We start from the raw sequence: 12,155 nt of genomic DNA, 5'->3' as shown, positions 1-12,155 counted from the left end.
GAAATCTCCATATTTCTTGGGGAGTTTTTTTTTTCTGCAACACAGCAAAAATGAGGAGTTTATGGTACACAGCAATGGAATGCCAGAGGAGTCTTGAAAAAAAGAGACAAAAGTAAAGGAATTGAACCTAAAGCCATAGACACCTGAATCTTTGTATCTGGTCTGATCTTTATAGCAGAAGTAAGAGACTTCTTCAAACATTCCTGCCCAGGCAGTAACCCTTTATTCTGAACAGGGATTCCAGAAACATAGAAATTAGCACTGAAAAAACTTTAGAGGTCATCTAACTGAACCTTTTCATTTTATAAGAATTAGGCTGCAGTTCAATGATGGGAAGGGACTTACCAAGTCATACAGATTGTAAAGAGCAGAGCTAAAATTTAGACTCAGACCAGAGAATCAGACTCCAAGTTGGAAGGGACCATGTTTCCGGAGCATTAAGGAGATATGGGATACTTAACAAATGGTCATCCAACATTTGTTTGAAGAATTCCAGTGAAGGGGAACTTGGAATCTCCTGAGGTAGCCCATGCCACTTTGGGAAAATTGTAGGTGTTGGAACAGTTTTCCTCATATCAAATCTATATTTTCTTTTTAAAATTAATATTATTTAATATTTATTATTATTCTTATTAATATATTAACATGCCTTTAATAACATGTTCCATCCCCCCCCAGAATTGAAGTAAAGATTATTAATTTACAGTTTGCATATTCTATTATCTTTTTTTGTTGAAAATTGAAATAATGTTTGCCCTCTTTCAGTCCTTTGGGTGTGAGAGACAGCATGATATAGTGGATGGAGAGCTGACTTTGGAGAGAGGAAGACCTAGGTTCAAGTCCTGCCTCTAGCACATGTGACCCTAGGATCCCAGACAAATCACTTGATTTCTTATTGCATTAGACAACTCTCTAAGACTCTAGGTTGAAGAGAAGGTAGAAAAAGTCCCTCACCTGGCATTCTCCACCCTGATGACATCCCAGGTCCAGTCCCTATCCTCATCTTCCAACCTTGTGGTGCCTCTCTTTTTTCTCCAAAGTCCTGCAAAGATCTCTGGTGGTGGCTAAACAAACTCATTCTCAAGTTCTTTCAGGACCCCAGGAAAACCCCAGGTGCTGTCTCACTACTTCCATGCTTATTTTGGTATCAGCTCCTTCTTAGCCATTTTTTGTACTGTCCCTTCCAGTCTTTTTCATTGGCACAGAATACAGAAACAAAGAGTTGATGAGTAAACTCCTTTTTTCTCTTTGTGCTCTGTTATCATTGATCCATCAGTCTTCCTCTTTTCCAAATATAGCCAAAAAATAAAGACCTTGTTTCCTTAGCTTTCTATACCAGCCTCAGTCTAGTACTAGCATTTTTGTCACTATTTCTATAGACATTGCGATATTTTTTATCCTCCAGTACCTGCTCTTGTTTCTGTTTTCTGGTCATGGTCTTTAACAAAATCTAAATTGGGTGATGCAGATGCATATTGGACTCTTCAGACAAACCCCCCTTTCCTTTTTTTTGGGGGGAGTTATTCTTTTCACTTGATGTCATTAGAATTTTATCCCTGAAAACTTTCTGTCCTTTCTGAGTCATCTTAATGTAATAAAATTTTGGTTCATAGATGCTACTTAAGTTTTCTTTCTTTTTAAAGACTTGATTAAAGCTTTTTTTTTTATTGAAATTTTATTGCATTTTTCCAAATACATGTAATGGTAGTTTTTCAGCACTCATCCACTTGTGAATTTAAGAGTTCCATATTTTTCTCCCACTCTCCCTGACATCTTCACTCCCCATGGCAGCAAAGTTTGGTAAAAATTGTACATGTACATTTCTGTTTTAACATATTATCATATTAGTCATGTTGTGAAAGAGGAAATAGAATTATGGGGAAAGGAAAAAACCATGAGAAAGGAAGGAAAAAACATAAAAGAAGTTTTTAAAAAATGAACAGAGTATGCACTCAGTTTCTGTAGTTTTTTCCTCTGGATCTAGATAGCATTGTCCATAGCTGTCCGTAGGCCTCTCAGGGTTGTCCTTGATCACTGAACTGCTGAGAGGAGTTGCATACATCATAGTTAATCAGCTCACAATGTTGTTGTTAATGTGTACATAACTCTTTATTCTGCTGCTATTGCTCAGCATCAGTTCATGATTCTCTAAAGTCTGACTTGTTCATGATTTCTTATAGAACAATAGTTAATTGATGCTTTTAATGTTTCTGTCATTGATAAATCCCTCCTGCTCTCTTCCTAACTCCCCCAAAATGCTCCCTTATTAACAAGGAAGTACAATAAAATCCCCCAAGCCCCAGACCAATATATGAGTCATATGTGATAACTGTATGTATGTGTTCTTCTCTAAGTAGATTCAGTTCACTTCCACTTTCTCCAGAAGGCTCTAATGAATTTTTCAATACTTTTGTTTTGTTCTAGCATTTAAGAATCACAAATAGTTAGCTTCCTCTGGTGACCCTGGACTCTCATGGAGGTGAAGGATCTTCATTTCTGTCCTTGTTGCCTATGAAAGTGACCCTCTGGCTTCTTGTCAGATTGTGTTTCAGATGCAGCGTTTGCTGGAGACGAGTTGCAATACAGATGCTGGTCCTCCCTGGAAGATCAGGTTTACCTGGGAGCCTTCCTTCTGGACAAAACAGCTGGCAACTTTAGGTTAGTCAGAAGGCCACCAGACTTATTAAGAATGTCTTTTTGACCCATTAAAGAACTTTTTCACCCTCATTGTCCTCCAACAATTGATTAATTATTGGTAGGTCATTGCTCATCGCAAAAAAAAAAAAGAGACCAAAGGGGTCAGAAGGCTTCTAAAACAATTAATAACAGTCAAAAAGTCTGTTTTTGAGCTGATGATTTCATTATTCAAAGTACCTGATGGAGTTTGAATTCTCTTGGCACCTTGGATTATTTTGGTTTCAAAATTCTAGTAGAGATCAGAAAGTCACTTGAACTCTGTCCATGACTTAGCTCTCTTTGTACACATACACAATATACATACACACACTAACATAACAAGTTTGTAAAGAGGCACAACTATTTGCAAATGGGCAGAAGGAGCTTACCATGATTTAAAGTTCTTCCATCATCTCCATATCAGAAATTTTAAGATGGAATTATAAACTTGTGTTTATAAAAATTTTGGAGAGGTTTTCAAACTTTTACTAAAACCTGGATATTTTTCTTTCTGAGAAATCAATGGGCAATGTTTTGGGTTAGTTTACATTTTTCTTTTTAAAATAACTTGATCTTGAATTTTTGCTGGTTTCTTTAGCTGCCTAGGTAGATTCAGAGTGGTGGATTGCTTAGGTAAGCCTATGGAGTGTGGTTATGATTTTGGAAAACCTATTCTTAACCTTTTCCCCCTTGGGTGCATGGGGACATGCATGGAAACAGGGAGAATATGGGTGGCACAAATTTGGAAAATGTATCTTGACATTTGACTGGCTCAATATATAGTGCTGCTATTTTGAAAGTCTCTGCTTAGAATTTTGGCTTAGATGATAGGCTGTTTGTTTTTCAGATGGATAGTTCATGTCAAAGAAAAATTAAAATTGTAAGGCTTTTAAGAAGGTAGTTTGGTTCAGTTGAGGGAGGGCTGGATTTGTAGTTAAGTGCATAGATTAGAGTCCCCACTCTGCCACTTCCTACCTGTGCCATCTTGGGCAAATGACTAAACCTCTTCAGACTCTGATTTTCACATCTCTAAATGAAGAAGTTGAACAAGGTGATCTAAGGTAACTTTGAACTCTAAATCTATGATCCAGTGACAGCCTAAAATCCCACAAGTTCAAGAATAAATTTGTGAGGGTGTGTGCAAATGTGAACATGTGTAAAGGCATAGAGGAATCTTTGTGCCTGTGCCTGCTCTACATTTTTTGTGTGTATAACTGTGTCTCCATGTATAAGGGCATGCCTGTTTATAAGGTACTGCATACACATATGTAAACACTGCACTAGGTATTCATGGGTGTGTCTACTCTACATATAGCTATGCAGAAATGGGTCTGTGTTTATGAAAGCATGTGTACCTATGTACATGGGTGTACATGCATGTGTGTGTGTGATTATTCTTGTGCATTTGCAACATAATAAGAACTTCCATGAACCACAAAGGGCATCTGGTCTCACCTGTTCCTGAATAAGAATCCCTTCTCCAACAGCCCTTTTAAGGGGCCATCTGGTCTTTGCCTGGAGATCCTAAATGGAAGGGGATTCATTATCTTCCACCTTTTATCTTCTAACTGATTCCTCTTCTGGACAGCATTAATTATTGCAGAATCATTGTTGTTGAGGCTATTGGTTTAATTAAAGGATGAGAGAAGACTTATGGACTTTGTAACCCTAACTTGAAGGACTCTCATAAGGAATAGTTAGGTTTCCTCTGAGTAATTAGTCTAAATGGAGGAACCCAGAAAAATAGGTTGGAGTTACAGGGAGGCAGGTTTCTTCTCCATGAAGGAAGAGCTTCCTAACCAGTGAAATGAGTTATCCAGAAGGTGATAAGCTTCCTTTATCTGGAGGTTTTTAAGCAGAGGCTGCCTGACTACCTGCCAAGGGTGTTGTAGAGGGAGTCCCTGTATAATATGGCAGATGACTAAATGACCTCTAAGGTTTCATCAAAATCCAGGGTGATCTGTGATTATAGATTTGTCTCTCATATGCTCACATGACCAGAGTATGACTCTGAACTAAAGGTTAACAAAAAACCTTTTCTAAACTTGTCTCATCCCATATGCACAAATTCAAATGACTTGTTTTATTCTTGAGAATCTGATACCAGGCTGACTGTAAAATGTGCTAATCTCTACAGTTCTATTTTTATCTAAACTGAAGGTTATTTTACAAAGCAAGTAAGCGAATTTCATACTTTCCTAAAGCAGATTTCAAATTGGCAACTTTGGGCCTTCTAAGCAATGCTTTGGGGGTTGAGTTACTTCAAAAGTAGCTATCAGATAAGTTCTCCTGGCTTGTAGCATACCTGTTTTCCTTGTCATATTCTTTTGATCTTTGTCTTTTTACCTTAAAGAAAAAAAAATAAAGACAAAGTTATCAAAGCAATTCCCCTATTAATAGTTTTAATATTATTGATCTAGACCTCAAGTGTAATTTTGTTTGGGCTATTCTCCAAACTTCTACTCATGCATTGGACCTCCCCAAGGGTGTATGCTACCCTCAAGTTCTAGGGTTTTGCTCATATGAGCATCTTCCAATGTGGTTTCCATTGATAGTCATCCAGTGAACAAAAATGAGCTTGTAGAAAAGTCATTGACTTTGGTGACCTGGAGTGACAATAGAAGGGATAAAATCTTGCCTTTGAAAACCTGGAGTCACATTTTCCCACAAATGCACAATATATTTGGGAAATGGAGGATGAATTTAAGAGTTCAGTGGTAAATATGGAATTTTTTTTGTCTTCTCCTGTTGACTTTATTTAACATAGTTCATCTTGGGCACAGTGTCTGCTGAATTCCCCGGGTAGACTCTTCTCTGGGGTTGACTCTCTTTGCTGTCAGGAAGCTATTTCTTGAAGCTACTCCCTAGGCTAGCTTGCACTGTGTTTTTCTGCTCCCAAGTCTCTTGCTGGTGGATAGCTCTCCTATGAAGTTATGTGGCCATAGGGCTGGGGAGGAGAGACAGATTCCCTCATTCTCAACTTTAGGGTTTCCTTCACAGGAAGGTTCCAGTTTTCAATGTCTCCCACATTTCAACTATAGAAATTTGTCCTGGGCTTGACTTTTTAAAGCCCCCAGGGGTATAACTTGTTTTCTTGGCCAGAGAGAGGTGCTCAACTTCATAAAAGCATTTCTGGATATGACTGAAATTTTATACATAGTTTGACATACCTCATTAATATGCTGTGGTTACATTGTGGGATAAGGGTAGCCAAAGACCAACTCCCCTACAAAAAGTTTCCAAAACTTTAAATAAATATTATTTCATTTTGGTGTGAAAATCACAACACTCCTATGAGGAAGGTGGTGTAAATTGTAGTAATCCTGTTTTCGAGCAAAGGCATCTGAAGCTCGGAGAGGTTTCTAGGCCTAGCTAGACCAGGACCACCCAACTGGAAGATCTAGGATGTGAACTCAGATCTTTTGAATACTGAATCCAAGACTACTTCCACTGGAAGGCAAAATATCAACTTGTATTAAAGTTTGAAAAGTTTTCTTAAATATTACAGAAACAAGTCAACATTTTGTACTGATCAATAACACATTGACTAGGGAATTTCTTTCACACAGATTATAGTTAGGGAAGGCTTTTTTTTTTTTTCCAAATCGATGCTAATCTGCATATGTGTATATCATACATATTTCTGTGTCTGTAACATATGGAGTTACCTAATCACATGGACATGCAACTGCACACATCTTTCCAAGGGAAGAATAATGTTGTGTCCTCCATCGGCACTTCAAATGTTAAACATATTTGGTGGAGTACTTGCTCATGGGCAAGTTATTAACTGTTTGTGCCTTAGTTTTCTCATCTGTAAAATGACCTGGTGGATCTCATGAAAATCTGAATGGTGGTATGGATAATGAACCAGCTTCATAGTCAGAGGTCTGATGCTTGCAACACTCTTTAAGACTATAAATTATCGATGAGCCATCAAAATATCTTTTAAGTGAAATTTCAACTCTTTTTATTTTTTATTTTTTGGCTTTGGGCTTGCTTTTCTAGCCCTTACCTACTTTCCTTCCTCCCAGGACACTAGCTCCAAATGCTATCAATGGGCTTCCCTCATAATAGAAAGGACTCAGGGAAGAGAAAAGGTTCTGTGTAAAAGAGGTTGATATGAATTGACACTTTGCAAGACTCAATAGAGTATTTCTCTTTGCAATACTCAATAGGGTATTTCTCTTTCTGTTCTATTCTTAATCATTTAAATCAGCAAATATTTAAGTATCTGCTGGGAACAGGAAGGTACAAGGACAAAAAAGAAACAGGAATTTATTCTTGTTAGACTTAATTATAATAAGTCATAATTGAACATTATTCAACATGCTAGAGCTTAGACAAGTTTGATCCCAAATCAGGGTTTCTAGTTTTCCCTATTTTAAGTGATGAGAAGGGACTAGAAATACCTAAAGATACCCTAGGTTTAACTCTTCTAGGTTTAAGATTCTGTTTTAGGCTCTCCCAGCCAGAGCATTCTGTGTTCTAAGATCTCTTCCACTTTGATGTGCTATATCCTAAGGTCCTCTCCAGCTCTGACATCCTGTGATTCCATGAATCTGTGAGAAGGACCTGAGAGGTACAAGCAAAGTTCTATGTGAGCTTGGATGGAGGGAAGATCAATTCCGATTGGAAGCATCTAAAAAAGTAACAGGCCACACATTTGATGCAACTTCTGATTTTTATGTTTAGAGGAACATGTGGGTAGAGGACAAGAAAACACCTTTAATGAACTTTCCAAAAGCTAATTCATTCTTGACTTTACAGGCAGCATAACAACGGAAAGTGGACCACTGCCCCGTCCAGATGCTCTCAGCTATGGAAACATACAAGGGTCATCTTTTTATCATGGTCACCTCTCTCCAGCTGCCCAGCAGGATCCTCTTAGCGGCCAGTCACATAAGTACCAAGCTTCAGGCCCATGTTCTACACCAGTCTGTTGTTCTCACTGCCCCCCTGCCCTCCATGTGCACAAAAGCCAGGCTTTGCACCCCAGCGCACACCATCCCCAGAGTTTCAGGCAGCCTCCTGAGATGCAGCCCCCTCCACACATAGCTGCCCAGTATGCACCCTCAGCACCACCCAGTGAGAAAGATCAGCCCTGCAGCCCCCCTCCTGTGAAGCTGATGCAGCCCTGGCTGGATCCCCAGCTTCATCCAGAGCCAGAGAGTACCCCCCAGGGGCTGGGTAAGCTCTCCCACGTCCAACCCTTGCAGCAGGGTTCACACCCTGCCTGTGCCGGGGCACCACCAGCTCACACCCAGCACACTCAGCGTCCCCTGCAGGCCCCCCCTGTCCAAGTCCAGTTTGGCCACCACCAGAAGCTCAAGTTCAGTCATTTTCAGCAGCATCAGCAGCTGCCCCCGCCCCAGACCCCACAGCCACTGCCCCCACAGCAGCAACCACAGCAGCAGCAGCAGCAGCAGCAACCACCACCGATGCCCCCACCTCCACTGACTTCAAGTCAACACGAGAGTGCCCATGAGTCCGTCCTGCATCCTAGCCTGGATATCATGCACCATAAGTTTGAGCTGGAGGAAATGCAGAAGGACCTTGAGCTGCTTCTTCAGGCTCAACAGCCCAGTTTACAGCTCAACCAGACTAAGTCACCTCAGCATGTGCAGCAAACCATCGTGGGCCAGATAAACTACATAGTGAGGCAGCCTGCCCCACTTCAGCCAGTCCAAGAAGAAGTCACCCAGGTGAGTCCTCAGGGTGCATTGGCCAGTCCAGTGGCTATCAGGTGTGGATTCAAGCTGAGCCCTTCTTTAGCTCATAATATGGTCTTCCATGAGCTCAAGAGGATAAATTCTGCTCTACCTCCTTCCAGAGGATGTTGTGAGGTTCAAAGGAGATGATGGGTAGGAAAGTATTTGGTAAAACTAAAGAGCCTGAACATTGTGGAACACTTCTGGTTGTCCTGAATTGCCCACTTAGAAAAGGTATGGAACCTTGCCTCTAGAGCTAGAAAGGACCTTCTCTGAGGGGTAAAAGCTTTTTTGATTAGGGAAAGTATCAACCCTTGGTCATAGAGTCAGCTTTTGAGCCAGAAAACCCTAGGTGATAAGAGAGTTTTAAGTAAGGGATTTATGAGAGCAAAGACACAGTTCTCAAACTTTTCCCCTTCTTTCTACTCACTGCTTTTCTGACTACTAGCAATATCAATTCTATGGTTCTATGATTCTTATCCTAAGTAACATTGGAGTTATGAGTGACATATTTTTTCCTTAACTTATTTATCTATTAAATCCTTGAAGTTTCTTTAGGACTGCCTGTAAGAAGAGAATATAATAGCTTAATTTGGAATGGAAATCATTATTTTAGTTCTCATTTCATCAGAGAAAGTTCTTGTAAAGAGGATATCTTGTAAGGGAAATCTGAATAAGGAGAGGAACTTGATTTGGGGAATTGCAACCAATTTCAAAAAAAGAGAAAATAGAGGATATGTGGTAACAGTTTTCTCATCTAGGAAATGAGAAAATTGATTTAGATGATCTCTAGAATCTCTTCTTGTTCTAAAGCTATGATTCTAGTAGTTCAGGACCCAGCTCTCTCCTGCTCCTCAACACTGCTTTAAAGCTTGCCCTGGTCTTCATCTACCTGGATTAGTTTCTGTCAGTCATGAATAGATTTCAGAGATTGGCTGGCCTGCATACTAACATTTCTCTGTGTGTGTGGGGGCAGCTATTAGGAATTTGACTTTTTCCTTGTCTGCAGTACTTGGGAAAATTTGTCCTCTAGATAATGTTTATCAGGAGCCTACAGGGTTCTGTTTTAATGCTGTATAAGCTCTTCCCAAGGAGCAGTAGAATTTACAGTAAACAACCCAGTATTTCAGAGAATTACCACATACTTCATTGACTGGGCAAGGCTAGCCTGATAAAAACTGTAAAACCAACTAAACTGTAAGAGGCAGAAAAATGGAAAAAAAGAAACTGATTTTCAAAATTGGGCTACTTACTACCAATGAGGCCTTAGCCAATTCACTTTTACTTTATGGTATTTAGTTTTGCTATATATATATATATATGAGATAAGAAACTAGATGAATTCTCAAGTCCCATGGTCCTTTGATCCTAGTAGTGAATGGATATGGTGGAAAGGAAGCTGATCTGGGTCCTAGTGCTGGCTCCACTACTAATTCATTGTGTGACCAAGGCTTCTGTTTCATTATCTATAAAATAAGGGAATTAGAGTCAAACTCTAAAGTCCTTTCCTATTGTGTTTATATGTTTATCATCTCTTTTTCTAGGTTCATATCCCAAATGACTATTCTATTTAGTTTGGGCTTTCTAGGTTCATGTTAACCATTTTTCCTTCCTCCCATACATATGAAAATAGGCCTCTCATATTTGAACCTCTCAGGACCAAAGAAGCTGAAATAGATTAATTTGAGCATCAGGGGACTATAACTCCCAAGAAACTTAAGACCCTTTATTTCAATTTAATAAATATTCATTAAACAGCTTCTACTTGCAAATGTCTAAGCTCAGTGTTCAAATTCAAATTCCAACTCTGTTTCATGATAGCCAAATGACCTTGGGCAGTCATTCCAGCTATGTTGAAATTCTATTTCCCATCTGATTTAAATCTGATGAGGATGTCCAGGTCTTATGGGTTCAGCTGGTTATCTTTTGACAAGGGTTTTAATAGAAGCTCAAAATGAAAAAAGAATTTCTTCAGTAAAAATATCTTTCCAAGCTTTCAGTACTACAGACTTTGTATTGACTTGTTCATGGTAAGCATTTTTGTTTTATAATAATGATAGTACCTGGTTTTCTACTGATTTTCTTGTTGTTCTTCCAACTTCCAAACCTCATGCCATGTTGTAGAGAAATCAGTGACAATTACTTTAGCTGCCAGTTTCTCTGAAAGTCTTTGCTTATTTTCTGAGAATTATAATATTAGGCTTTTTTGGGGGCAATAGTTTCTGTTCTTGATGTTATTTTTTATTTTTGTAGAAAAAATACTGTGGCTTATCTTCTGGAGTTTGATAGCCTACACCTTCTCCTCAGGGTATTAGGTTACCCTGTTTGTGAGTTTGTGGGTGACATCCTGTCCTATGCTTGAATCATTGGCTATTGTCTCCTTTGTTAGGGGCAAACAATTAGGTTCCCTGTTCTTTTTAACCACTTAACATCAATTAGCTTTTAAAAAGGGGATGTTTGCTTCAAAGTTATATCAAGAACAAAAGTGTAAACATTTCCCTCACCAACAAATAGAGGGAAGTCATACTCTTCTTTTCATACAGCCTCAGGGTATGGGAGAGGAATAGACTTAAAATTTAGCTCAATTCCTACCTGGCACTGGTCCCAACAATTTCATCTCAGGTGAATCCTGGTGTCACCTTCGCGGGGTGGGGGGGGCAAGAAAAGGTCCCTTTCAAAAGTTACTCCTTGCTCCACAAAAGCATCAGTGTAACTCTGACTCCAAAATTATTTCCCATTCCAGTTCCCATGATTCATTCTTGCAACCCTTTCAGTCTCAAAGCTGGAGGCTGTACTCGTTTCAGCTTCAATGGAAAAGGGCAAAGAGAAGCTTGAGGTGTGTTGTTTAAGGCCACATAGGCTGAGATCAAGAAAGTCCTAAGTCCTTTCCCAGCTTGACCTCTCTCTTGAAACTGAATAAAGGAGTTACTAAATAAGACCAAGGAAATAGCCAAAACTGACTCTGGCTTTTTTTGAAGATGCTGCCAATTCTGGCTGTGGAATCAGTTGACAAAGTTCCACCCATCCATGTTGCAGAATGCCTATTCATTGTCCAGTTTCTCCACCTCATCAGTCTTTTCTTGGGAGCATTCTCCTATTCTGTCCATGCAGAGCAACGTTTTAGGCATGCCACTTAAAGTCCTTTTCCAATTACATTTTCAACTCTACCTTTCTTGGTGTTTCCATGTGAATGAGGCTGTTTTATTGGGGATTTGAATAATTCTTAAGCTACTTGACTTCCCCATGCCAGTAGCCTCTGAAATACATTTAAGAGTCACTGAAGTGGGTTACTGAAGCTCTATAATGTTTTCATATTTCCTTGGAATATATTCTTAAAAGCTGCAGAATGGAAAACCACAAAAGAGTAATAATGAAAGAGTGTGATGTGAAACTCAGCACTCAAATGGCAGAGAAATAACTAAAGGTGGAGCAGTGAGATCAATCTGGTTCTGTCTTGTATTAGTAGAAACAAATGTAAACAGCCATTACTGTCACTAACTGAAACTACACTAAAATTATTGCTTCTCTCAAGTAATTTGTTCAACACTATCACCCAAATAATGTTATTTCTCATTCTCCCTTACGATGTCACCAAGATCCCCAATGTCAGACAGCTTTTGATGGAAGATGATCTATTGGAGAAGCTCACCTTCCCAGGAAGCAGACCATTCCACTAGTAGACAGCCACTTTTAAGATAAAGGTTGGGAATGAGACTACTTGCTTCCACTTTGTTGGGCAAGAACAAATATGCCACCCTTAATTCCAAA

General features: G+C 39.3%; 1 protein-coding gene across 6 annotated transcripts in view; it reads left to right on the top strand.

The window, feature by feature from the left end:
- TRIM66 (tripartite motif containing 66) overlaps window positions 1-12,155 on the top strand; it is a 125,512-nt gene that overhangs the window by 71,465 nt on the left and 41,892 nt on the right. For all 6 annotated transcript variants that reach the window (XM_074230251.1, XM_074230250.1, XM_074230253.1 and 3 more), the window contains 2 exons: window positions 2,541-2,658; window positions 7,447-8,381. In XM_074230251.1, the coding sequence (XP_074086352.1) occupies window positions 2,541-2,658; window positions 7,447-8,381 (1,053 nt within the window). The remainder of the gene's footprint in view (window positions 1-2,540; window positions 2,659-7,446; window positions 8,382-12,155) is intronic.

The sequence above is a fragment of the Macrotis lagotis genome, chromosome 3, assembly GCF_037893015.1.
Source record: "Macrotis lagotis isolate mMagLag1 chromosome 3, bilby.v1.9.chrom.fasta, whole genome shotgun sequence".
Lineage (NCBI taxonomy): Eukaryota > Metazoa > Chordata > Mammalia > Peramelemorphia > Peramelidae > Macrotis > Macrotis lagotis.
This window is presented reverse-complemented; position numbering and strand designations above follow the sequence as displayed.